The following is a 25,761-nucleotide window of genomic DNA, read 5'->3' on the forward strand; positions in this document are numbered from 1 at the left end:
GGGTGCTTTATCCAAACTTTGAAATGAATGAGTGGCTGTAAGTTAAAAAGCATTTAGAGGGCTGGGGCTGGGGCTCAGCGGTAGCGCACTTGCCTGGCATGTGTGAAGCACTGTGTTTGGTTCTCATCACTGCATATAAATAAATAAAGGTCTATCAACAACTAAAAAAAAAAAAATAATTTTAAAAAATTAAAAACCAAAAAGGCAAAAACTTCTAAAACAATAAATCTGTCATCTAGTCAGCCATCTAAGTCAGGCCATCTTGACCCTTAGAAGAAGCATATTACAAACTTTAAAAAAAAAATTGCTTTAAGCAAGGCAGAAACTGATGATAGGTCAGAGTATTTAAGAATATCTTAGTAGTTTAGTACTCTGTGACTCCTTGAATTGCTTTTTATTTATTTTTTTTTTCCTTTTAATACTGAGGAACAGAACCCTCCAGGAGTGTTCTACCACTGAGTGACATTCCCAGCCTGTTTTATTTTATCTGTTACTGGGGTTTGAACCCAGAGGGGTTTGATCACTGAACCACATCCCCATCCCCTTTTTCTTTTCTTTTCTTGTTTGTGGTGCTGGGGATTGAACCCAGGGACTTGTGCATGTGAGGCAAGCTCTCTACCAACTGAGCTATATCCCCAGCCCAGCATCTTTTTATTTTAAAACAGGCTTTCACTAAGTTGCTTATGGCCTTGCTAAGTGGCTGAAGCTGGCCTTGAACTTACAATCCTCCTGCCTTAGCTTCCTGATTACTTTTTGAGACAGGGTCTTGCTAAGTTGCCTAGACTGATCTTGAACTTTTGATCCTTTTGCCTCAGCTTCCCAGATTGCTGTGATCATAGGTATGCACTACCACACCGTGCCTTGATTGCTTTTATGAAGATTCCGGGGAAGCTGGAAGAGGGCAAGTAGTGTGCATTTCTTTAGTATACCAAAATCATCTCTGCTTTGGGGGAAACTGGTTTTGGAGTCTGTTCAAGACTTTGGTGTATGTAAGCTATAAACTGCAGGTAATAGCTACCACTCTTCCTCTTTCTGTAAGTGGCCTGAGGCGATCTGTGAAAATGGTCTGATACTCTCTTGACCTGGAAAACGCCACAAAATCATGCAAATCAAGAGGTTCAAATCTTGGAATTCACTTTAAGAACACCGGTGAAACTGTGCAGGCCATCAAGGGTGTGCATATCCAAAAAAACCACCAAGTATTTGAAAGATGTCACTTTAAAGAAACAATGTGTCCCATTCTGGCATTATAATGGAGGAGTTGAGAGATGTGTCCCAGCCAAACAGTGGGGCTAGACACAGGAACGGTGGCCCAAAAAGAGTGCTGAATTTTTGCTGCACTTGCTTAAAAATGCAGAGAGTAGTGCTGAACTAAAGGGTTTAGATGTAGATTCTCTGGTCATTGAACATATCCAGGTGAACATAGCACCCCAGATGCACCACTTACAGAGCTCATGGTTGGGTTAACCCATACATGAGTTCCCCCTGCTACATTGAGATGATACTCACTGAAAAGGAACAAATTGTTCCTAAACCAGAAGAGTAGTTTGCACAGAATAAAAAGATATCCCAGAAGAAACAAAAACTTATGGCACAGGAGTAAATTCAGCATAAAATAAATGCAAATAAAAGTAAACCAAAAACTGCAGGGCATAAAGGTATGGATCAAAGGTCCAGGGAGTACTTTGTCCACCAAATGAACTAGGAAAGTTAAATCCGATGATGAAATCACCCCTGTTAAGGAACTGGGATTATTTTTCCCAAAGGATTTCAGCTGCCTTTCTCTGCTGTTAGCATTTAAGAAAGTCCTGTCATCCTCCTTAAGAATGGCTCATTCTGTTTGTCCCCATAAATTGTCAGTTACTTGGAGGATGAGAAATAGCATATCCTCAGCTTAGTCAGATGGGTGTACAGTCATAAATTGTGCTAACTGCTAATATAAAATATTTTCTGAATAGCATGTCTGCACGTTGGTATGGGTCTTGATTCTTTAGTAGGTTTGAATTCTGCACCCTTCTCTAGTCATATGGTTTCCTGCCTTTGTTGCTTTTTTAATATGACCTCTCATATCCCTTTGGGTGGGGAGGCCAAATAATGGTAGGAGACCATATAGAATCATAACTCACTCATTTATAATTTTACATCATATAATAATGAATAATAGAATTATAATAGATTTATACTAAATATGCTGATAACAAATAGAATTTAGAATAGAAGAATGGATTACTTTTCAAAAAGACTACCTCTTTCAAAAGTAAGAGATCTTAATGAGATTTGGGTGTTGTCTTTGAATCTAACATGTCATAACAATTGCCCTGGTGCATACAGTGTGGTTCAGCCTTCACAACAGAAGCATACCTGGAAAGCTTTAGTTACAAGAGCTGGGCCTGTATCCTTGGAGCATACAGAAAGCCAATGTAGTTCCTTATGTCCATCATCATCAGTTATAAGCACCTGATATAATTTATCTAGAAAGTATTCACTTTCATATTAAAAATTATATAATGAACAAGAGGGAACAAAGAATCACTTAACCTAAATGCTACTTCCCAAATAAAATTATTTTGGTTTATTTATCTAAAATAATTATACAAGTAATGAATGACTATTTACTATTATAAAAAGCATACAGAGTGAAATATGGAATTTTTCTTCCTTCCTAGAGATAGCCCCATTGACTGCTTGGAATATAGCCAAACTGTGTTTGGACGTATATACAGTCATTTATGCTCAATACCAATATGTTTTGAGGAATGTGTTATTTAGTTTCATCACTGTAGATATCATAGAGTGTACTTAGTGATATTATTGCCATCTTAGTTTGTATAAGTACACTTGGCAATAATATCATTAGGATATAAGCGACACTAGTGTATACACAGTTGCTGGGCTGGTGGTGCAGGCCTGTAATCCCAGCGACTTGGGAGGCTGAGGAGGATTGCAAATTCAAAGCCAGCCTCAGCGAAAGCGAGGCGCTAAACAACTCAAACCCTATCTCTAAAATACAAAATTAGGGCTAAGGATGTGGCTCAGTGGTCAAGTGCTCCTGAGTTCAATTCCTGGTTACCCCCCCCCCCCCCCCAAAAAAAAAAAGGCAAAACACCATTACATGATGTGTGGCTATATGTACATACAATTATAAATACAAATTATGCCATGGAACAGCTATTGTTTTCTTTCTTTTTACCACATTATATTATAGAGTAGTCCCCCATCATCCACAGTTGAGTTACTCATAGTCAACAAGAAAGGATAAGTACAATACAGTAGATATTTTGAGAGTAAGAGAAAGACCACATTCACATAACTTTTATCACACTATCAAAATTGTTCTATTATCAGTTGTTTTCTTATTGTGGCCAATTTATAAATTAAAACTTTATCTTATGTATAAGGAAAAACAGCATATATGGGGTTTGTTTGGTACCAGCCACAGTTTGAGGTATTCTGTAGGTCTTGGAATGTACCCACTACTGATAGGGGGAGCTACTGTGTCTTAGAATTCAGTATTCCATAACGGTATGTAGAAATCTACTTTATCATTTTGAATGATTGCAGAGTATTCTGTAGGCTCGGTGTACGGTAATTTATTTACTACTTCTCTTCTGATGGATAGTTAACTCTTCCCAGTTATACATTATGACTATGCTTCAGGGAACATCCTTATACATTTATCTTTTGGGGCACATGAACAAAATATGTTACCATTTCTCTAGGTTACATTCCCCAAAATAGAATATCTGGACCAAATGTGATGTGCTTGTTAACATTAGTTATAGTCAATCTTTTATATTTTTGGGGGGATGTGGTACCAGGGATTGAACTCAGGGGCATTTGACCACTGAACCATATCCCCAGCCCTATTTTGTATTTTATTTAGAGACAGGATCACACTGAATTGCTTAGCTTCTTGCCATTGCTGAGGCTGGCTTTAACTCATGATCCTCCTTACTCAGCCTCTAGAGCCACTGGGATTACAGGCATGTGCCTCAGTGCCCAGCAATCTTACATTTTTACCAATCTGATGAGAAATATCATTTGGGTTATTTCCACCCTATTTCCCAACACTGGGGATTGAACCCAGGGCTTTCCAGTCAGTACTCATAAGGTTAAAGGTTATCTGAAATACACATCAGATAGCCAGTCTATACAGAGTTTATAATTTGTCCTTCAAAAAAGTGAGATCAGCATAGTTTTCCTTCTACAAGCAGCTCCTCCCCTAGGGTACACAGAGTAGTTAATCATTTAGTTAAGCCCATATTTCTAACTTAAGGCCTTGTAATCAAAGTCCTAATTAGCTCAGTTTAAAAAAATTTAGGAAGTAATCAAAAGAAAATTAACTGATATGCACAAAAATGTGTGTATAAGGATGAACACTGCATCTTGTTTATAAAGATCCTTGTGCTGAGTGTGGTGTTCAGGCCTGAAATCCCAGCTATTTTGAAGACTGGGGCAGGATGATTGAAAGTTTGAGGTCAGCCTCAGCGACTTAGCAAGACCCTGTCTCAAAAAGGACTGGGGAAGGGCTGGGGTTGTGGCTCAGTGGTAAAGCGCAAGACTTGCGCGTGTGAGGCACTGGGTTCGATCCTCAGCACCACATAAAAATAAATAAAGGTATTGTATCCATCTACAACTAAAAAAATATTAAAAAAAAAAAAAAAGAACTGGGGGTGTAGCTCAGTGGTAAAGCACCCTTGGATTCATTCAGTCTCCAGTACCTAAAAATATAAAGATCCTTCTGAGGCAATTTTTTTTTTCTTTTTTCAGTACTAGGTATTGAACCCAGGGGTACTTTACCACTAAGCTATATCCCCATACTTTTTATTTTGAGATGGGGTCTTCTAAGTTGCTGAGGCTGGCCTTGAACTTGAGATTCTTCTACCTCAGCCTCCTCAGTCACGGGAGTTACAGGTATGTGCCACTAAACCCAGCTGGAAGATATTTTTCTGTAGCCTCCTTATCTAAATAGTTACCTTCCTAAATATCTGGTGGATGAACTCTTAGAACTGTTTGTTTTCCTTTGTGTGTTGACTATTAGAATACTAAGAATCAAGGCTTCATAGTAGGGATGAATCTTGTTATTTGGGCCCTAAGGAATAAAATGTCATTTTCTACTTGTGGTTTTAGCAGAGGCCATTCTAGGTGTTTTATCCATATATTCCAGAGTAAGATTTCCAGAAATCCTCTAAGACAGCTGCTCAAATTATCTGATTGATGTTTTTTCCTTTCTTGCTGACCCCTTCTCTTGAGAAAATGCTAAGTAAAGATTTTCTACTTCATCATATGAGGAAAATAATATTATTATCTTTTCCTACTCTATGATAGAAAAAAGGAAGTAGCCGTACAATCTAGTGACTTAGAACTCAAGGAAAAAATTATTTGGAAAAACAAGAGACCCAGAATAGCCAAAGCAGTCCTTAGCAAGAAGAGTGAAGCAGGAAGCATCACAATACCAGACCTTAAACTACACAACAAAGCTTATTGTAACAAAAATGGCATGGTATTCGCACCAAAATAGACATGTAGACCAATGGTACAAAATAGAAGACACAGAGGCAAATCCACATAAATACAGATATCTCATACTAGACAAATGAGCCAAAAACATACATTGGAGAAAAGATAGCCTCTTCAACAAATGGTGCTGGGAGAACTGCAAATCCATATGCAACAAAATGAAACTAAGCCCTCTCTCTCATCATGCACAAAAATTAAACTCGAAGTGGATCAAGGACCTAGGAATTAGACCAGGGACCCTGCACCTAATAGAGGAAAAAGTAGGCTGAAATCTTCATCACGTCAGATTAGGCCCCGACTTCCTTAACAAAACTCCTAAAGTGAAGAAATAAAATCAGGAATTAATAAATGAGATGGATTCAAACTAAAAAGTTTCTTCTCAGCAAAGGAAACAATCAATGAGATGAAAAGAGAGCCTACATTTTGGGAGCAAATTTTTACCACATCCACATCAGATAGAACACTAATCTCCAGGAAATATAAAGAACTCAAAAAACTTAACACCGAAAAACCCCAAACAACCCAATCAATAAATAGGCTAAGGAGCTAAGCACACTTAGAAGAAGATATACAATCGATCAACAAATATATGAAAAAATGTTCAACATCTCTAGCAATTAGAGAAATGCAAAAATCAAAACTACTCTAAGTTTTCATTTCACACCAGTCAGAATGGCAGTTATCAAGAATACAAACAACAATAAGTGTTGGTGAGGATGTGGGGGGAAAGGCACACTCTCACACATTGCTGGTGACACTGCAAATTGGTGCAATCAATCTGGAAAGCAGTATGGAGATTCCTTAGAAAACTTGGAATGGAACCCCATTTGACCCAGCTATCCCACTCCTTGGTCTATACCCAAAGGACTTAAAATCAGCATACTATAGTAACACAGTCCACATCAATGTTTATAGCAGCTTAATTCACAGTAGCTAAACTGTGGAAGAAACCTAGATGCCCTTCAATAGATGAATGGATAAAGAAACTGTGTTATATATACACAATGGAATATTACTCAGCATTAAGAAAGAATAAAATTATGGCATTTGCAGGTAAATGGATGGAGTTGGAGCATATTATGCTAAGTGAAGTAAGCCAGTCCCCAAAATCCAAAGGCCAAATGTTTTCTCTGGAAAGTGAATGCTGATCCATAATGGGGGAGGGCATGGAAAAAAAATAGAGGAACTTTGGGCATAGGGGAGGGGGATAAGGAGAGAGGGTATGGGGCAGGAAAGATGTTGTAATGCGATGGACATTATTACCCTAGGTACATGTATGACTGTACATATGATGGGACACTACATTGTGTATAATCAGAGAAATGAAAGTTGTACTGCAGTTGTGTACAATGAATCAAAATGCACTCTACTGTCATATATACCTAATTTAAATAAAGAAAACGAACTCAAGAAAGTCTTATTTGATGTTTACAGTTCCTTTCTTGCAGGTACATTTAATGGTTTGAGTTTCATTTTCTTAAAGTATGTTTCTTTTTTCCCCCTTAGGTGAATGTTGGATGTGTACCCAAAAAGGTAAAAATTTTTTTCTTCCTTCTATACTCCTTTTTCATGCTTGGTAAATCATGATCAGAACAAGGACATTTTCAAATATATCATTTAAAATTATTTCTGTGAAATAATTTTAAATGAGAGAAACCAACTAAAAGTGGCTTAAAAAAAAATACCACATTCATGATTTTTTGGTCCTGATATCTGTGGTGTAGTTTTCATTGAACTCATTTCTCTGTTTCACATAGAGGAAAAATTGCATCTTTTATTCCCAAAGTTGCCTCTTCCTTATGGTTGCAAATAATTTTATGATACATTTGAATGCACAGTTGTCCCTCAATATTAATGCAGGATTGGTTCTAGGACCCCTGAGTGTATCAAAATCCATGGATGCACTAGTCCCTTATATTAAAATGGTGTAGTATTTGTGTATCCTCTATAAACCACTCTTCTGTATACTTTTTTTTTTTTTTTTGGTACCAGAGATTGAACCCAGGGGCCCTTAACCACTGAGCCACATCCCCAGCCCATTTTTTAAATTTTACTTTGAGATGAGGTCTCACTAAGTTGCTGAGAACTTGCTTTGAACTTACAATCCTTCTGCCTGAGCCTCCCAAGTCACTGGAATTGCAGGTGTGTGCCAGCATGCCTGGCTCCCTCTGTATACTTTTAATCGTCTCTAGATTACTTATAATACCTAATAAAGTGTAAATGCTTTGTTAATAGTTGTTAAAATTCTCTTGTCATTATTCCCTAAAAAATGACAAGAAAATTCTGTAAATTTCAGTACAGACACAATTTTCTTTTAATATTTTCCATCTAAGGTTGTTTGAGTCCACAGATGTGTAACTTCTGGATACAGAGGGCCAGCTATTTGTTTATTGGGTACCAGGGATTGAATCCAGGGCAATTAGCTACTGACCCATATTCCCAACCCTTTTTTTTTTAACTTTTTTATTTTGAGACAGGGTCTCACTAAGTTGCTTAGGGCCTTGCTGAGTTGCTGAGACTGGCTTTGAACTTGCAATCCTCCTGCCTTAGCTTCCTGAGCCACTGGGATTGTAGGTATGAGCCATCATGCCTGGCCTGGGCTTCAACTTTAAATTGGCAGCTTTCTGATGTCCTGTAAGCAAATGTGGTATTCTCATCAGTGACATGCACTCCACTGAAATTTCATTTCAGAAAGATTTTCTGAAATCCATTCCTTTGGTAAGGTAGGTTTTTAGGAAATTTGCTCTTTGGGACACTGTTTCCATTATTTTCTTTCCTTTTAATTGTAGATTTAAAATTTAAAAAAAAAAATTATGGTAATAGACATCAAACCAATGGCCTGTGTATTCTAGGCAAGCACTCTACCACTGAGTTTCACCTCCAGCCCTTAATTCCAGACTTTGGAGTCTGTTCTACTTGGGGTCATGGATATATGAATTACATAAATTAAGTTATACAGTGATTTTATGTAATTTAAACCTAATTATGGCAATAAGTTCGGTGTTGACTAGTGCTACCTCATTATTTTTAAAAATACCACTGGGCAAATACTGCATAGGAATTTGAATTTGTAATGTCTTGTTCCCATATTTTATTTCACTTATCCCTTCTGATCACATCTGGTAGATTTTTGTTTTTTATTTCTGTTGGGCTCTACTGATTTCAGTGCTTTGCATTCTTGAGCATCAGTTGGTAGTTGCCTCTTATTTTGTAAAACAGCCTGAAGTGTAGAGTAACTCCCCTGTATCAGAAGGGCAGAGTGAATCAGCAGTAGAGGAGCAACCGGAGGTTGGTGGCCCCTACTGCTATGATTAGATCTGAACCAAAAGGCCTAAAGTGGTTCATACAGAGGCACCCTCTCCAGAGGGTGCATGATGCTGTCACATAGTACATAATACAAACTGGAAGCAAAATATTTGTGGTGTTAGTGACTCTTTCATGTGCATTAAGATCAAGAATAAAGCAGATAAAATGGTTAATTCTATGTTACATGAATTTCACCTGAGTTTAAAAAAAAAAAATCAAACAGTCCTTATTTTTATGAACATTGACAATCTTTTAAAAATTTCTTTACTGATTGACTGTATTTTGTGTGGTACTAGGGATTAAACCTGGGGGTGCTTTAGCATTGAACTTTGTCCCTAATGCACCACCCCCTTTTTAAAAATATTTTTTAGTTGTCAATGAACCTTTATTAATTTACATGGGGTGCTGAGAATCGAACCCAGGGCTTCACACAAGCTAGGCAAGTGTTCTACCGCTGAGCCACCACCCCAGTCCCCCTTACTTTTTATTTTTATTGTGAGACAGGGTTTCACTAAATTGTTGAGGCTGGTCTTAAACTTCATATCCTTCTGTCTCAGCCTCCTGAATCCCTGAGATTATAGTCATGCGTACCATGCCCAGTGCCCAGTTCTCATTTTAATCATATTAAGTGCAGAGGGACAAAGGTACAAAGAAGGCATTTTAGGCTGGCCAAAGATGTAGTCTAAAGCTTGTCTTGCAGAGAAAAATGGTGGTTTGTTATCTAGGGTTCTTAATGCCAATTTGAATCTCATTAAATTGATATTCATTTGTCATAAAAGACCTTTACAAATGACTGACTGCATTCCACAGTAGGTGCAGTCAACCTTTGTATTACAGATGTGTGATTATGTACATCCTTCTAAGGGCATGTTTGTAGTTACTGACTACATAATAGAAATTTGTTCTCTTAGAATTTTTAGTCCTTGCTGGATGCGGTGGCACATGCCTGTAATATTAGCGACTTGGGAGGATGAGGCAGAAGTATTGTAACTCAGAGCCAGCCTCAACATTTTAATGAGGCTCAAAGCAACTCAGCAAGACCTTTCTCAAAAAAAGCTGGGAATGTGGCTTAGTGGTTAAGTGCCCTTGGGTTCAATCATCAGTGCCCCCTGCCCAAAGCAAAAAAAAAAAAAAAAGGAACAACAACAAAAACTTTATTTCATAGCTTTTCTTCTGAATTACTATCCTGTAAAGTTACAGATGCATTCCATTTCCTGGAATTGAATCAAAAGGACAAGGCGTACAGAAATCTAAAAAAAAAACTTAAAATAGGAATATAGGGGGCTGGGGTTGTGGCTCAGCAGTAGAGTGCTCGCCTAGCACATGTGAGACCCTGGGTTTGATCCTTAACACCACATAAAAATAAATGAATAAAGGTATTGTGTCCAACTACAATGAAAAAAATAAATATAAAAAAAATAGGAATATAGCGAATGATAAGTTTAAAAACTTTAAAGAAAAAACTATTAGGCTTGTAATATTCTGCTTTCATATTATTTATTATAAACTCTATTACTTAACAATATTGGTTATATTGGTTATAATTTGCCCAATATTTCAGAAGCCTCACTGTCCAGTCCATTTGGTCATGCTTCTGAACTTTCATTCTTAGTGTGTTTAGTTTTGTTTTTAATTTCAAGGTTAGTTCTTACCTGCTGTCACATAGTTACCATTCATTCATGACATCTTTCTTTCTTCAGGACTCATGTACTACTATTTTGGGTACTTTTCTTTATAGGTAATGTGGAACACAGCTGTCCACTCTGAATTCATGCATGATCATGTTGATTATGGCTTTCAAAGCTGTGAGAGTAAATTCAATTGGCGGTAAGTATTAATGCTCAAAGGGTTCAATTTGCAAATGTAGATTTCTAGTAACTTAAGCCTAAACTTGGGGAGATATTATTGTGGTAAAATATGTACAATGTAAAATTTACCATTAAGTACATTCCAGTGTTGTGCAGCTGTGATCATTCTGCATTTCCAGTACGTTTCCACCACCCGAAACAGAATTCTTTACCCATTAAATGTAACTCCTCATTCCCCATGCCCTAGCCACTGCTACCTCTAGTCTACTTTCTGTCTTTATGGCTGAACCTATGCTAGGTTCTTCATAGAGTCATATAATGTCTTTGCTTTTATGTCTGGTTTATTTTGCTTAGCATAACATTTTCAAGGTTTATTCATGTTGTAACCTGTATAAATAATTCATGCTCTTTACTGTGCAGTAGTATCCCTTCTATATTTTATTCAGTTACCTGTCCATGGACTATTGGGTTATTTCTACTTTATGGCTGTTAGGAAGAATGCTGCTGCAAACGTTGGTGTACAAGTATCTGTTTGAGTCCCAGTTTTCAATTCTTCTGGGTCTATACCTAGAAGTGGAATTGCTGGATGATATGGCAATTCTATATTTAACTTTTAAGGAATCACCAAAAATTTTTTTTTGGTGGAGGAAGATACTGTGGATTTATCCCAGGGGAACTTAACCACTGAGCTTAACCACATCCCCAGCCCTTTTTATTTTTTTATTTTGAGATAGGTCCTAAGTTGCTTAGGGCCTCTCTTAATTGCTGAGGCTGACCTTGAGCTTGCAATCCTCCTGCCTCAGCTTCCTGAGCCACTGGGATTATAGGCGTGCGCTTTTGCATCTGGATTGCCATAAACTTTTGAAATCATTGAATTTTCACAAAGTTTTAGCAAATCTATTCGCTATTTATGTTTCAATAAACATTTTTGAGTGGCCACCATGTTCTATGTGCTATGCCAAAGCAACTATCCTTGATTATATGCAGAAAGAAGCCCACATAAGTGGATGCCAACTGAGCGTTCTCCATGGAGTGGAGTAAGGATTCTCAACACAGAGGAAGGCAGGTGGTCACAGGGAAAGGACATCTGTCTTCAGAGATATTTATTCACTTCATTTTTATTGAGAGTCTATGATTTTCTGCTTACGGGTGTTGGGACAGTTCTCTGGCTACTGAAAGGAAAATCCTGTTTCTCAGTACTGACTCAGGTTTTGTTGCAGTGTTATAAAAGAAAAGCGGGATGCCTATGTGAGCCGCCTGAACACCATCTATCGAAACAATCTAACCAAGGTGTGTATGCTTTTTTTTGTTGTTGAGAATCAAACCCAGGGTCTTGTGTGTGCGAGGCAAGCACTCTACCAGCTGAGCTATATCTCCAGCCCTGTATGCTGGGTTTTGAACTTAGAAAAGGAAGGAGCTGTTTTTTGCTGGAGTAGGCAAGTAGGTGTGGCCAGGCAAAAATGTATCTTCATATAGTGTGTTTGCCTCTGGCAAGTATATGTTGTCCTTTACCTTTCTGAGGCTTTTTCTGCCTTAGTGCTTAGATGTTATACCTCCTCCATGCCAGGCCATACTAGTGACATTGGTAAATTACAGGTCATCCAGCCTTCCATTTTCTTTTTAGTATGGAATGCTTCACAGATTCATATGTCATCTTTGTACAGGGGTTACATTAATCTTTTCTGTTCCTATTTTAGTACATATGCTACTAAAGCAAACACCAGCTCTCCTTTTTCTTTTTAAAATGTATTATAGTTATGCCTAATTGTAGAGTTCATTTTGGCATATTCATAAATGCATGTAACATAGTTTTCTCCATTTCAATCCTCAATTCTACCTGCTTCCCTTCTCTCCTCCCACATCCTTTTACTGTACAGCATATGTCCCATCATCCTTCCTTTGTCTTTGTGGTTTCACTTTGCAGTTTCTAGGAGATTTACATATTTATATAGCTTAATTTTTATTCAGATGACAGTAGATTCTGGTTTTTTTTTTTTTTGAGTATTATACCTAGTAGTTGGGTTTATTCCAAGAAAATCATATAGCATCAAACAGTAGATTCTTGTTGCTGTTTGAGCTGCCCTAATCTCAATAGTGACATGTTTATAAACCAATGTTTTTTGTCTTTTGCTACTAGGCATTGAAGCCAGGGCACTCTACCACTGAGCTACATCCCCAGTTCTTTTTTATTTTTTGAGACAGGGTTCTCATTGAATTGCTTAGGACCCTGCTTAATTGCTGAGATTAGCCTTAAACTTGGAATCCTCCTGCCTCAACCTGTTGAGTTGCTGGGATTATAGGTGTTCATGACTACACCTGGCTCTAAACCAGTTTTTAAGGTGAATTACTTCTACAGATGGCTAATCTCAAATACTTTTATATTGGTTCTTATCATTCGTTGTATTTGATTATTTATTTATTTATTTTAAAAATATTTTTTAGTTGAGATGTACACAATGCCTTTATTTATTTATTTTTTATGTGGTGCTGAGGATGAAACCCAGTGCCTCACACTTACTAGGCAAGTGCTGTACCACTGAGCCACAACCCCAGCCCTGTATTTATTTTTTGGAGGAGGATATTTAGATATTTTCTTGTAGTCATTTTTCCCCCCCAAGTGGTCCTGAGGATTGAACCTAGGGCATTAAGCAAACTAGGCAATTGCTTTACCACTGAGCTACATCCCCATTCCCAGAATATATTTTCTGACCTTAACCCCCAATTTAGAAGGAAAGATACTTGAGTACAGTTCTGTATCTACTAACTCCAAAGGATTTTAAGGCTCTCAGACTTATATTTATTAGAGATACAACATTCTATTACTAAAGCACCTACATCAAAATTTTAATTTTTAAAATTTGTTCTAAATAGTATACATGACAGTAGAATACATTCAACTTATTGTATACAGATGGAACACAACTTCTTATTTCTCTTGCTGGACACGCTGCGGGGTTATGACTCATTCGTGCAATCATACATGTACATAGGGTAATAATGTCCATCTCATTCCACCATCCTTCCCATCCCCACACATCAAAATTTTTAAGTGGAGCTAGCTGAAATACTTTTGCAAGAGATAGGAAAATTACCAAGAAATCCAGCATTTTTAAATACTTATAAATCTTGATATGAAATAGAACTTACTGTGACTTTATGATCAAGGAATTGTTTATAGCTTTCCCTCATAGAAAAGGAAACTTGCTGTCCAATATCTTAGGAAATGAAAATTCCTCCAAACTGTGTTGTCTGAATTATTACTACTCAGCTCACACTCCTTTTTCTCAAGCACCTCATAGGAACTTTTTATTCCTGAAGAAAGGGTGTTCTGGAGGCTTGTGGGTTTTGGCATTGATTTTAATTCAGCTTGATTAAGCAAGGCACCTGCAGGAATAGACCTGGAGGGGTGGTTGGAAAAGAGGAAATAGCTCAGTTCAGAACTAGACATGTTCCAGAATGTTGATACATTCCATTGTGTGATCATACTTGCATGCCTCCATTATCCTTATTTAGTCACCTGTATTCGCAGGCCAATACATGTATCACGACTGGCAGAAGCTTGCCAGCCTTCTCAAATTGATGCCTTGGCATAGATGATGTTAGTAAGAGCAAATCAGCTTTTAGTTTTCAACTTATTATTATTTTAAATATTTTTTTAGTTGTAGTTGAATACAATTCCTTCATTTTATTTATTTCTATGTGGTGCTGAGAATCAAACTCAGCGCCTTGCATGTGTTAGGCGAGCGCTCTTCTGCTGAGTCCACAACCCCAGCCCCTTAACCTTTATTTTTTTGTTTTCCTCTTTCTTTTTCCCTTCCTCCAGACACATCATTCTTCAATCTCTCTCACTGTAAGGAAGACTTTCTCCCTCAGTGCTTCCTTTCTCCTCCTCTTCCATTTCTTCTTGCATTTCTTATTTTATGCTTTCAGTATCTAACGGCAATCCCTTTACTTGAGTATCAGTTAGCAGTCAAGAACTCTACATAAACGCAAGAAACAGAATTGTCTTGGTATTTCAAACCAAAAATCACAAATTTTACTGGAGATACGGAAGAGCTGATATGTTGCATCAGGTGTTTTTGCTTTATCTTAAGAACAGTCTAATGTTGTTATTTCTTCTTCAGTCCCATATAGAAATCATCCATGGCCATGCAGCATTCACATGTGATCCCCAGCCCACAGTGGAGGTTAATGGGAAAAAATACACAGCTCCTCACATTCTGATTGCCACAGGTGGTGTCCCCTCATATCCTCATGAGAGCCAGATCCCTGGTGAGTTCAAAGGCAAATAGTTATTAACTATTTGGAGGGGTTTTCCATTGCATTCAGAATTACAAACTAGGCCATGGATATGCCTATACCAGTTTTCTCTTTTTTTTTTTAAGAGAGAGAGAATTTTGTAATATTTATTTTTCAGTTTTCGGTGGACACAACATCTTTATTTTATTTTTATGTGATGCTGAGGACCGAACCCAGCGCCCCGCGCATGCCAGGAAAGCGCGTTACCGCTTGAGCCACATCCCCAGACCCCAGTTTTCTCTTAAGAAAGGCTGTGAAGCCAGGCATGGTGGTGCAGACCTGTAATCCCAACGGCTAGGGAGGCTGAGGCAGGAGGATCACAAGCTCAAAGCCAGCTTTGGCAAAAATGTGGCACTAAACAACTCAGTGAGACCCTGTCTCTAAATAAAATATAAAATAGGGCTGGGATGTGGCTCAGTGATCGAGTGCCCCTGAATCAATCCCTGTACCCTCAACCCCCCCCCCCCCCAAAAAAAAAAAAGACTATGAAAAAAGTCTCTGTAGAACCTAAAATTAATTGGCTAAGTGGTAGTTAGTGAAGAGGAGAGGAAAGAGATTTCATCCATTTCAAACTATTGTAGCCTCAATCTTAGCATGTATAGATTGTTTCTAGTCTCTGTTAGAAGTGTTGCTATTTATAAGGTACAAATATATTGACTGAAGGGAGAGAGATCTTGTAAGGATGTAGTTTAACTAGTTAAGTAAGCCTGTTTTTTTTTTTTTTTTTTTAATATTGCAGTCCCTCTTTTCAAATTTAAAGCAACTTTTTTTTTAAGAGAGAGAATTTTTTTAATATTTATTTTTTTAGTTTTGGCGGACACAACATCTTTGTTTGTATGTGGTGCTGAGGATCGAACCCGGTCCGCACGCATGCCAGGCGAGCGCGCTACCGATTGAGCCACATTCCCAGCCCATAAGTAAGCCTTATATACATCTTTTTGTCTGTAATATGGAGATTATAAAAGAAGATTAAATTAGGAATCTCAGAGATGGCCCTATCTACCTTTGCAGGTCTTTTGGATGGTGAGCATAGTTTATGCCGCTTTTTTATGTTCCATGGATTGGTGCCATAAGACTCATTACCATCCTGAATTTTATATGGATCATTCTGAAGAGAGGATCCATAAATTGTCACCAGCTTTAAAGTATTCATGCCAGGCCAAGTGGCACACACTTGTAATCTCACCTACAAGAGGGTCACAGGTTCAAGACAACTTAGATGCTGTCTCAGAAATAGGGCTGAGGATGTAACTCAAAACACTCCTGGGTACTATCCCCAGTACCCAAAACAAAACAAAGTGTTTGACCCCTAAAGGTAAAGACAATTACTGTAAAAGATACGAAGATACCATTCTCAAGTAGATTAAAATTTAGTTGGGAATATTAAACATAAAATATATTAGACATAGAACATTCAAATAATCACAAATGAATATATTAGACATGAAATAGTTAGACATATGTTAAATAGAATTTGAATATTAGACATAAGTATCCTTGATAGGTATAGTTTCTAAGATATAGAAATATATACATATATGTATATCTATATACATATATGTGTGTGTGTGTGTGTGTGTGATTTTTTTTTTTTTTTTTTTTTTTTGTCTATATGTGTGTGTGGTACTGAGGATTGAACCCAGGGCACTTTACCACTGAGCTATGTCCCTGGCCTTTTATTTTTCATTTTGAGACAAGTTGTTTAGAGCCTTGCTAAGGTGCTAAAGTTGATCTTGAACTTGCAATCTTCCTGCCTCAGCCTCCTGAGTTACTGGGGTTACAGGCATACACACCATGCCTAGCCTAAAAGTAAAATAAAGCAAATGCAAACAAAGTGTATGAAGATAAGAATGGTGTGAAAATACATTGTATACAATCAGTGACGAGAAATTGGGCTATATATGTATAATATGAAATGAATTGCATTCTGCTATCATGTATAACAAATTAGAATAAATAAATAATTCAATTAAAAATAAATAAATAAATAATTTATTTAACCCTAAAAGAAAACAAATAATTTAGAACATAGGAAATCCAGGCATTTCTCACTCCCAATACTGTATGGCTTACTCTTTCCTTAGAACCTCAAAGTATTAATAAAATAATCTCTTATTCAAAAAAATTTTTAAAACATTTATCAATTTATTTAAAATATAAAAAGTAAGCAAAGTGTACACCTGTAATCCCAGCAGCTCAGGCTGAGACAGGAGGATCGCAAGTTCAAAGCCAGCCTCAGCAACAGCAAGGCACTAAGCAACTCGGTGAGAACCTGTCTCTAAATAAAATACAAAATAGGGCTGTGCCCATGAGTTCAATCACTGGTACCCCAAAAAATAAAAATAAAAAGTAATAAATCAAAAAAAAATAAAATAAAACAAAGCAAATACAAACACTAAATGAAATGTTCTAATACATGATTGCCAGATAGTGAGGTTTTAAGTACTCAGAGGCAGGGCAGATTAGTATGGGCTGGGATGAACCAGGAAGACTTCTAGGGAATTGTGCACACAAACTGAATGTTATGTGCTGAGGAAGAAAAGAATCAGTGGGTAATAAAGATGTCTTTGGTGGACATTGAAACAATTCAGCCAGTTTTTCTAGCACTGACATTCTTGAGGCAAATACTGTGACCTGAGACTGGAATTGGGTTGGGGCCAATTTATGGGAACTTATTAAGCCAAATAGTGGAATCTCTAAATTTATGATAACTGACAAATGTTAATTTATAAATATTATAGTAACAAGATCTCAGTGATTATTTATTTTGGGGTACCAGATATTGAACCCAGGGGTACTTTACTACTGAGCTATATCCTCAGTCCTTTTTATTTTTTATTTTTAGATAGGTCTCACTAAGTTGTCAAGGGTCTCACTAAGTTGCTGGGACTGGCCTCAAACTTGAGATCCTCTCCCAAGTCACTGATTACAAGTGTGTACCACCACACCCAGCTCAGTGATAATTTTAGAAACAAATGGGACAGTGACTTGAAAGGGACAGAGAAAGATGCAGATCAGCTAGAAAACTTGTAATTCCCAGTACAGAAGATTGGGTATGGTTTTTACCAGAAATGTGATGGAAATATTTCAATCTTACTTCAAGTAACTATCTTTTAAGATAGTTACTTTTCCCCTGCTGCAATGCCAGGGATAGGAGAAGAGAATAGGCATAAAAGACACAGCAGAAACAGAATCAGGCATTGTATCTATTGATTTCAAGATACGTTTTTAAAAATATTTATCACCTCTGAAAAGATGTATCTTATAATCATGATGCTTGGGTTCTGTGTGTATGTATCTGTGTGTGTGTATTTGCTTTTATATATTATAATTATTTTTTGATTGTTTATGATGCTTGGGATTGAACTCAAGGCCTTGTGCATGCAAGGCAAGCACTCTACCAACTGAGCTATATCCCCAGCCCTATAATTACTTTTTGCAATATTGGGGATTAAGTCATTGAATCCAAGGACACTTTATCACTGAGCTACATACCCAGCCCTTTTGATTTTATTTTGAGACAGGGTCCCAGAGACTTTAGCACCTGGCTAAAGTATTTTTTAAATATTTATTTTTTAGTTGTAGGTGGATACAATATCTTTATTTCATTTTTATGTTGTAATGAGGATCAAACCTAGTGCCTCACGTGTGCTAGGTGAGCATTCTACCCCTGAGCCACAACGCCAGCCCTGGCTAAAGTAAATTTAAAGTTAGTTAGCTGCCGTTGCTTCTAGTTCTAGAAAGAAATTAAAAGTGTTGATTCACAGAAGACTTAGTGGACCATTTTCTAAGTGGAAACTTTAACAAACTTGACAAAACTGTGTGTTAACTGAAAAACTGTTTGGTTCTTGCATAAAATGCTGTGTACAAGAGAAAGTGCAGTCTTGTGTGATTAATATTGTATTTTCTACATAGGTGCCAGCCTAGGAATAACCAGTGATGGATTTTTTCAGTTGGAAGAATTGCCTCGGTAAGTGGACTTCACCTTAATGCTCCCTTTCTCCACAGTCTTGCCTGAGAACTTTTCCTCTTCCTCCCCTTCCCAACCATTTATAGTGTTTTCTAAGTTCAATTTTTCTACCTTTTCTCCTTTTCTGTCCTTGGGTACCTCATCCACTAGTACTCCTCAGTAGATCCTTGAAATCTTATATGCTTTTGGGCAGAGGCCATTGTAGAATGTTAAGAACTCAAATCAGATACAGGATAGTATTGAAGACTCAATAATATAAGTCCTAAAACTCTGGTCAGAGGTTGTAGCTCTGTGGTAGAGCACTTACCTAACATGTGTGAGGCACTGGGTTCGATTCTCAGCACCGCATACAAATAAATTTAACAACTAAAAAAAAATTAACAACTAAAAAAATATTTAAAAAAAAGAAAGACCTAAAACTCTCTTCAGCTTGATATGGCATCAAGTCATAACATCTCTAAAGTAATTGACTCTGGATTTTTCAAAGTTAGTACAGAGGGGTCTCCATAAAAGATGGCTCTGTTGGTCTCACAAAAATATATTTTCTGACATTGTTCTTGTTCTTTTTTTTTTTTTTTTTGAATGGGGGGGTCTCACGATGTTGCCCAGGATGAACTTGAAATCCTGGGCTTAAATTGCCATCCTGCTTCAGCCTCTCAAGTAGCTGATGACTATAGGCATGTGCCAAAGTGACCAGCTGACATTGGCATTTTTTGGTTACTGTTGTTATTTTTTCTTGTACTAGGGATTGAACCCAGGGTTTGCACATGCTAGACAAACACTGTACCACTGAGTTACATCTTCATTCCCTGGCATTGTTCTTGATGTAGGTTTGTCTGAGTAACTTTAGTAAATTTCTGACATGAATTTGATTCATAGAGGAAAAGAAGGTAACAAGGGAAAACATTTCTCTCATTTGAAGGCCCTGCATGTTGCAGGCTTTTTGGAGTGGTTCTCCTTTTACTCGTGGTAAGAGATGAATAGAAGAAAGAACCTGTGATCCAGAGCCTGGCCTCTGTCTCCATCTGAGTCACTCTCTAGTTGATGGTGCTTAATCTGCTGCTCCCTCAGTGGCTGTTGCAAGTCCAGTTTGAGGTCCTAAGCCTCACTTTTACAAATGCTTTCAGAGATCATCAGTGACTAATAATCCATCTTTACCTTAAGTCACCAATAGCCACAGTTCATAAAGGATGAGGACTGTACTCTACAGTTCCATGGCACCAGTGAAAATGGATATGTAGACCAAGCCATCTTCTGACTTAGATGAGGTTTCAGAAAAGCCTATAGTCTTTTTAGGTTTACTGTTAGTGCATGGAAATGTATTGGATAACAGCCTTTCATCCCTCACAATCCTCCCTGTACTACTTAGTGTTAGTGTTGAATGACATGACACATGTGAGCATGCTTCCAGAAATGTGGTCATGAGTCATCATGTTTAGATAATAAAATTTGATCTAGACTCAACCTGAAACAAGTTTTATTATAAATATCTGTTCATTAGGTATTTTAAAGTCCTTTATTAAGCTTTTATTGACATGAATAAAAATTTAATGAATGCATTTATACATGTTATAAACAATAGACTTTTAAGAACACAGGAAAATGAATTAACTGTTGAGCAGAGCATGGCAGCATGCACCTATGGTCCTAGCTGCTTGGGAGACTGAGGCAGAAGGATTGCTTAAACCTAGAAGTTTGAGAACAGTCTAGGTAACCCAGGGAAATCCTTGTTATAATCATGGTAAATAAGTAAAGAATCAGGGAAAGAATGAATTCTGTAGACAAAATACCATGTGCACTGTGTAGTTCCATTTTATCCTCTGGTTGGATGGAGTTGGGAGCATGAATCCCATGGAAGGTTGTAGCATAAGTGGTCCTGAGGGCCAGAAGGAGGAAAAAGAAGTGCTTTGGGGATTTGGCAACTTGAAAGATTTCTTCCAGTGAAGATGACAGTGGCAAGTGTTAGCATTAGGGTAATAATGGGTACTAATGGGAGCTGAGGGGACGCACTGAGTTCCTTGCAGGTCTCTGAATAAACCATTTTTTTTTTTCATGCCTATTTTTCTTTCCTTTTTTTGGGGGGTGTGTGTGTGTGTGTGTGTGTGTTACCGGGGATTGAACCCAGGGCTTTGTGCATGCAAGGCAAGCACTTTACCAGCTGAGCTATATCCCCAGCACCTCTCCCCCATCGTTTTTTTTTTTTTGTTTGTTTTGTTTTTTAAACTGGGGTTTAAACCTAGTGGTACTCTACCACCGAACTACATCTTAACCCTTTTTATTTATTATTATGAGACAAGGTCTCACTAAATCACTGTTCTTGAACTTGCAGTCCTTCTGCCTCAATCTCCTGAGTACTGGAATTATAGGCATGTGACACTGTACCCAGTACATGCCTGTTTCTTGCATGGACTGCTTCTGGGGGCCCTGCAAGAGCTAGTTGTGTTTCAGGAATCTGCAGCATTTTCTAAACTCTCTACTCTGCAAGAACTGACTGGATGTGATCCTTGACCAACTCTAGAGCATGTTTCTCTCTTCCAAAATTCCTTAAGAGCAGGAATCATTATCCATCCTGTCTAGTGTGATACCTAACACAGCATAAAACTTCAATAATACATGTCTGGGGATAAAAAGAAGGTGGATAGGAGAAAGGAGAGCAATAGGAAGGAAGAACTGTAGAAAGGAAAAGAGGTCAGAAACAATGGTGGAGATGGAAGAAGAGCTATTTCATAGGTTTGAACCATACCGAGATTTTTCTTTTCATACTCTGGATTGTAGGATAAGAGGGTCATTACCTCTTATAGCCATTTGTTTTTCTTTCTTGTAGTGTTCCTGGAGGTTACTAATACCTCACTTTTAAAGGGGAGATCAATATTTACAGTACCCAATGCAAACAATATGCAACCAGAAACCAAATAGCTCCTATTTAGACAATTACAGTTTTGTCACAATAATGAGAAATGATGTGTGAGATTAATATCTACAATATAAATAGTAGGTTTGCATAAGTGCCTGTGGTTTCTAATGGTGAACAAAGAGTGTGGGGGAGGTGTGGGATGTGAGGTTTATGAGGTAGGAGGAGAGAATATAGAGGTATTAGATCATAGGAAGAGTGAAAAAGGAATCAAGAAAAGTAGTCTAGCAGGGATACCTCTGGTGTAACCAGACCTGCAGGGACTTTGGTGATGATCTTCCAGGTCCTGGCTATTGTTTCTAATTGAAATCAGGCCAGGAGAGCCACGTGTTGGTAAATGGGGGCCACAGTGGTGTGGCTCTCCTCTCTAAGCAGGTGTAATCATCTCCTCCTGCTCTTCCTCCTACTCCTCCTCTCCTGCTCTGTGCAGTGTTGAACCATTTGGGTTTTTACTTTTTTCCATCCAGATTGTAAGCCCTGTGAAGTCTGGGACTTACAGTGTAGGTACTTTGCCTGAGGGAGATATTGGAGCAAGTTTTCCTTTGTTCTCCCCTTGAGTGCTTATTACCCATGATGCATTGCAACCTTGGGAGAGGTTGTATGAAGCTTTAGAGGGCACCAGCCCCAAAGGGGATAACCAAAAAAGAGGTCTTATTCTGCAGACTGTAGCATGAAAGTAAACCTGGAGCTGGGTCCAGGATCAGAGCTTCTTCACTATTGGTTTAGACCTTCATTCAAACTTTTAACCAGGACTGAAGATTCTTTTTTAAACCAAAATGTATTCAGGAAGTTTAGTTTGCAGAATTATCCTAGAAGTTAAAGTAGCTTGCTTAAATTGGCCCTTGACCATATTGCAAGAATTGATAGAACTAAGTCATGATCAAGGAGAAACACCCAACACAGAAGAGTAATGGTGCTAAGAATTGTGGCCCTGCTGTTAGTTTTAGACACATAAGAGGCCATCTCTAGAGTGTATACCCACTATAAAAATGAAGTAATCCAGACTTTGGGGATGGAAGCAGAAGATCTCAGAAATGGTCCAAATTAACAAGTGAAGTATAACTCCAACACAGAACATGTGGAATGTAGCCTTTGAATAACCTCTTGAAAAGCCCCCTGTTCCTGTTGATGGGCAGAACCACAGCCTCTGGGACAGAAGTCCCCTGTGTTTCTCCTTTGCTTGCAAAGCAGTAAAACTTCTTTTTCCTTTTTCTTAAAAAAAAAAAAAGAAGAAAGAAAGAAAGAAACCATCTCTAGTTTGGAAGGTTTTTGTGTCATTAAAGAAATGTCATAGTATCTGTATAACTTGTCTATAAATCTAAAATTATAAAACATTAACATTCTGCTCTCATTTAAGCCGCAGTGTCATTGTGGGCGCAGGTTATATTGCTGTGGAAATAGCTGGGATCCTCTCAGCCCTGGGCTCTAAGACATCATTAATGATACGGCATGATAAGGTAAATCTTAGCCTTTTCCTTCCCATTCCCTGTATTTTCCTTTTCTTTTTTGGGTGGAGGGAAGGTACCGGGGATTGAACTCAGGGGGGCACTAAATCACTGAGCCATATCCCAGCCCTATTTTGTATTTTATTTAGAGACAGGGTCTCACTGAGTTGCTTAGCCCCTCACCTTTGCTAAGGCTGACTTTGAACTCATAATCCTCCTGTCTCAGCCTCTGAGCCGCTAGGATTCCAGGCATGCGCCACTGTACCAGGCTGGTTATACTTCTTAACTTGAACAAATGGAGGGACCAGAGGTTTGCTTACAATCCTGGGCAGTGCATACTCCTAAAACTTTCTCTTTGGCTTTGATATATGTCATGTAATTCAACCCCAAGGAGATTTATGTCCTGAAAAGTACTTTTCATAAACATGATTTTGCATGATTGAAATATCCAGTAAATTGGAAGGAAGAGGAAAGGCAGAGTATTTAATAAATAAGTATATTTTTATAGTCTTATCAGTACATTGGTCCATTTGGAAAGTTGGTAAGCACTGATGACATCTCCAGCCCTTTTTATTTTTTTTCAAACACGGGCTTGCTAAGTTGTAGAGCCTGGCCTAGAACTTATGGTCCTTTGACATCAGCCTCCTTAGTAATTGGGATTATAAGCATATATTATTGTGCCGAGCTGACTATCCATTTTATTTTTACTCTAAAACAGGAATTAAGTCAAATATAATATAGACACTGGTAGGAGAAGAGAGGATTTATTAAAACTTCACTTCCGTCTCCCAGGATGGCTTGTACCTGTGATCCCAGTGACCTGGGAGTCTGAGACAGGAGGTTTTCAAATTTGAAGCTAGCTAGCACAACTTAGTGTGAGACCCTGTCTCAAAAAATAAAAGGGATTGAGGATGTAGCCTGGTGCTAAAGTGCTCTGTGGTTCGGTCACCAGTACCAAAACAAAAACCAAAAAAACCCTACTCTCAATATGACCATGAATGAAGGAGATAGGGAAAAGGATAATACAGCACTGAAATTTCCCTCCCAAGTTTGTAGCATGTCTTTAATCACGTTTTGTTTTGTTTTGTTTTCCACAACCCCCATCTCTCTGTTGCCTATATCTGTACACAGGTACTTAGAAATTTTGATTCACTAATCAGTTCCAACTGCACTGAAGAGCTGGAGAACGCTGGCGTGGAGGTCTTGAAGTACTCACAGGTGTGTCCTCAAGGCCCGCTCATAGCCTCTTGTCATCTGTCTCTTGGGAATAACACTTTTTGCTTTTGACCTCACCCATTTAGGTTTCGAATTTTGTTCCTGGTTGTCATGCTTTGTTTGCATCAAACCCAGGGCCTTACACAAGTCAAATACTCTACCACTGAGCTACACCCCAGCCCTCAATTTTATAAACACGAACTCCTCAGTCAAAATTTATTCTATTCCTAGAGTACTGCCAATTATTTCTTTTCTTTCCTTTTTTTAAGAAAGCTACTTTTCACATTAAGGTGTTAACAAAGCCAAATATGTAAAAGATTAGAAACCTGGCAGTTAGAAGCTTTGATGTTTGTGCCCATATACCTTTTTGCATATCCTTACTTTTTATATTTACATTTGTTTTCCAGAAAATAGTATGGGATTTTTTTTTCAGTGCTAGGAGTCAAAACTAGGGCCTTTCACATGCCAGGCAAGTACCACTAAGCCCCATTCCCAGCCCTTGGAATCTTTTTTTTTTTTTGTCTTCTTCATACTACAAGTATATTCCCCGTTCAGTTTGGTGCACTACAAAGAGAGAAAGCACCGAAATTGTTTTCTTTTGCATCGTAGTGCAAACTAAAATGGAACATATTTTTAATACAAGTACTTTATGGTTTATTTTGATCAATTTTTATGAGTTTTTGATTTTTAATTGCTGCTTGAAGTCTTTTTCTTTCTCTCTTTTTTTTCTTTTTAAGATATATGTGACAGGATAGTGTGGAACCTATTTTTAAGGCCTAACTTTTACAAAAGCCATTACTCCTCAGGGAATTCTTGAATTTCAGCCAATTTTCTTGGAGAATAATCTTGTAAAAATGTTTTTTCCACCCCCACAACTTCATCCTTTTAACATCAACTCTATTAAGTAAAATAATAAATGAGAACATGCTTTGTAAGTATAAATATGCTGAACTAGTAGAAAGGCTTATCATCCAAATCACCTTAGGACCTTCACTAAGCTGCATAGTCAGCCCTCTTTTATCAATGGGTTCTGCATCTGCAGAGTCAACTACTTGTGGATCAAAAATATTTTGGGGAAAACAGTGGCATGTATACTGAACATGTACAAACTTTTTCTCTAAATAATACAATCTAACACCTGTTTACCTTGTGTTTTGAATTTTAAGTAAAACGAAGTTGATTTAAAGTACACAGGAGGAGGTATCTAGGTTATATGCAAATACTATGCCATTTTATATAAAAGACTTGAACATTCACAGGTTTTATGTCTGTTGAGGTTCCTGGAAC

At 37.8% G+C, this 25,761-nt stretch overlaps 1 protein-coding gene and 1 pseudogene across 3 annotated transcripts in view; one reads left to right on the top strand and one right to left on the bottom strand.

Moving 5' to 3' along the window:
* The window catches only part of Gsr (glutathione-disulfide reductase), a 57,301-nt gene that overhangs the window by 18,688 nt on the left and 12,852 nt on the right, over positions 1-25,761 (top strand). For all 3 annotated transcript variants that reach the window (XM_071610240.1, XM_071610239.1, XM_027939345.2), the window contains exons 2-8: positions 7,027-7,053; positions 10,565-10,653; positions 11,855-11,924; positions 14,759-14,906; positions 18,849-18,903; positions 23,172-23,271; positions 24,391-24,477. In XM_071610240.1, coding sequence (XP_071466341.1) covers positions 10,568-10,653; positions 11,855-11,924; positions 14,759-14,906; positions 18,849-18,903; positions 23,172-23,271; positions 24,391-24,477 — 546 coding nt within the window. In that variant the 5' untranslated portion in view covers positions 7,027-7,053; positions 10,565-10,567. The remainder of the gene's footprint in view (positions 1-7,026; positions 7,054-10,564; positions 10,654-11,854; positions 11,925-14,758; positions 14,907-18,848; positions 18,904-23,171; positions 23,272-24,390; positions 24,478-25,761) is intronic.
* Positions 12,254-12,351, bottom strand: LOC114095925 (U6 spliceosomal RNA; annotated as a pseudogene).

This window comes from Marmota flaviventris, chromosome 3, assembly GCF_047511675.1.
Source record: "Marmota flaviventris isolate mMarFla1 chromosome 3, mMarFla1.hap1, whole genome shotgun sequence".
NCBI lineage: Eukaryota > Metazoa > Chordata > Mammalia > Rodentia > Sciuridae > Marmota > Marmota flaviventris.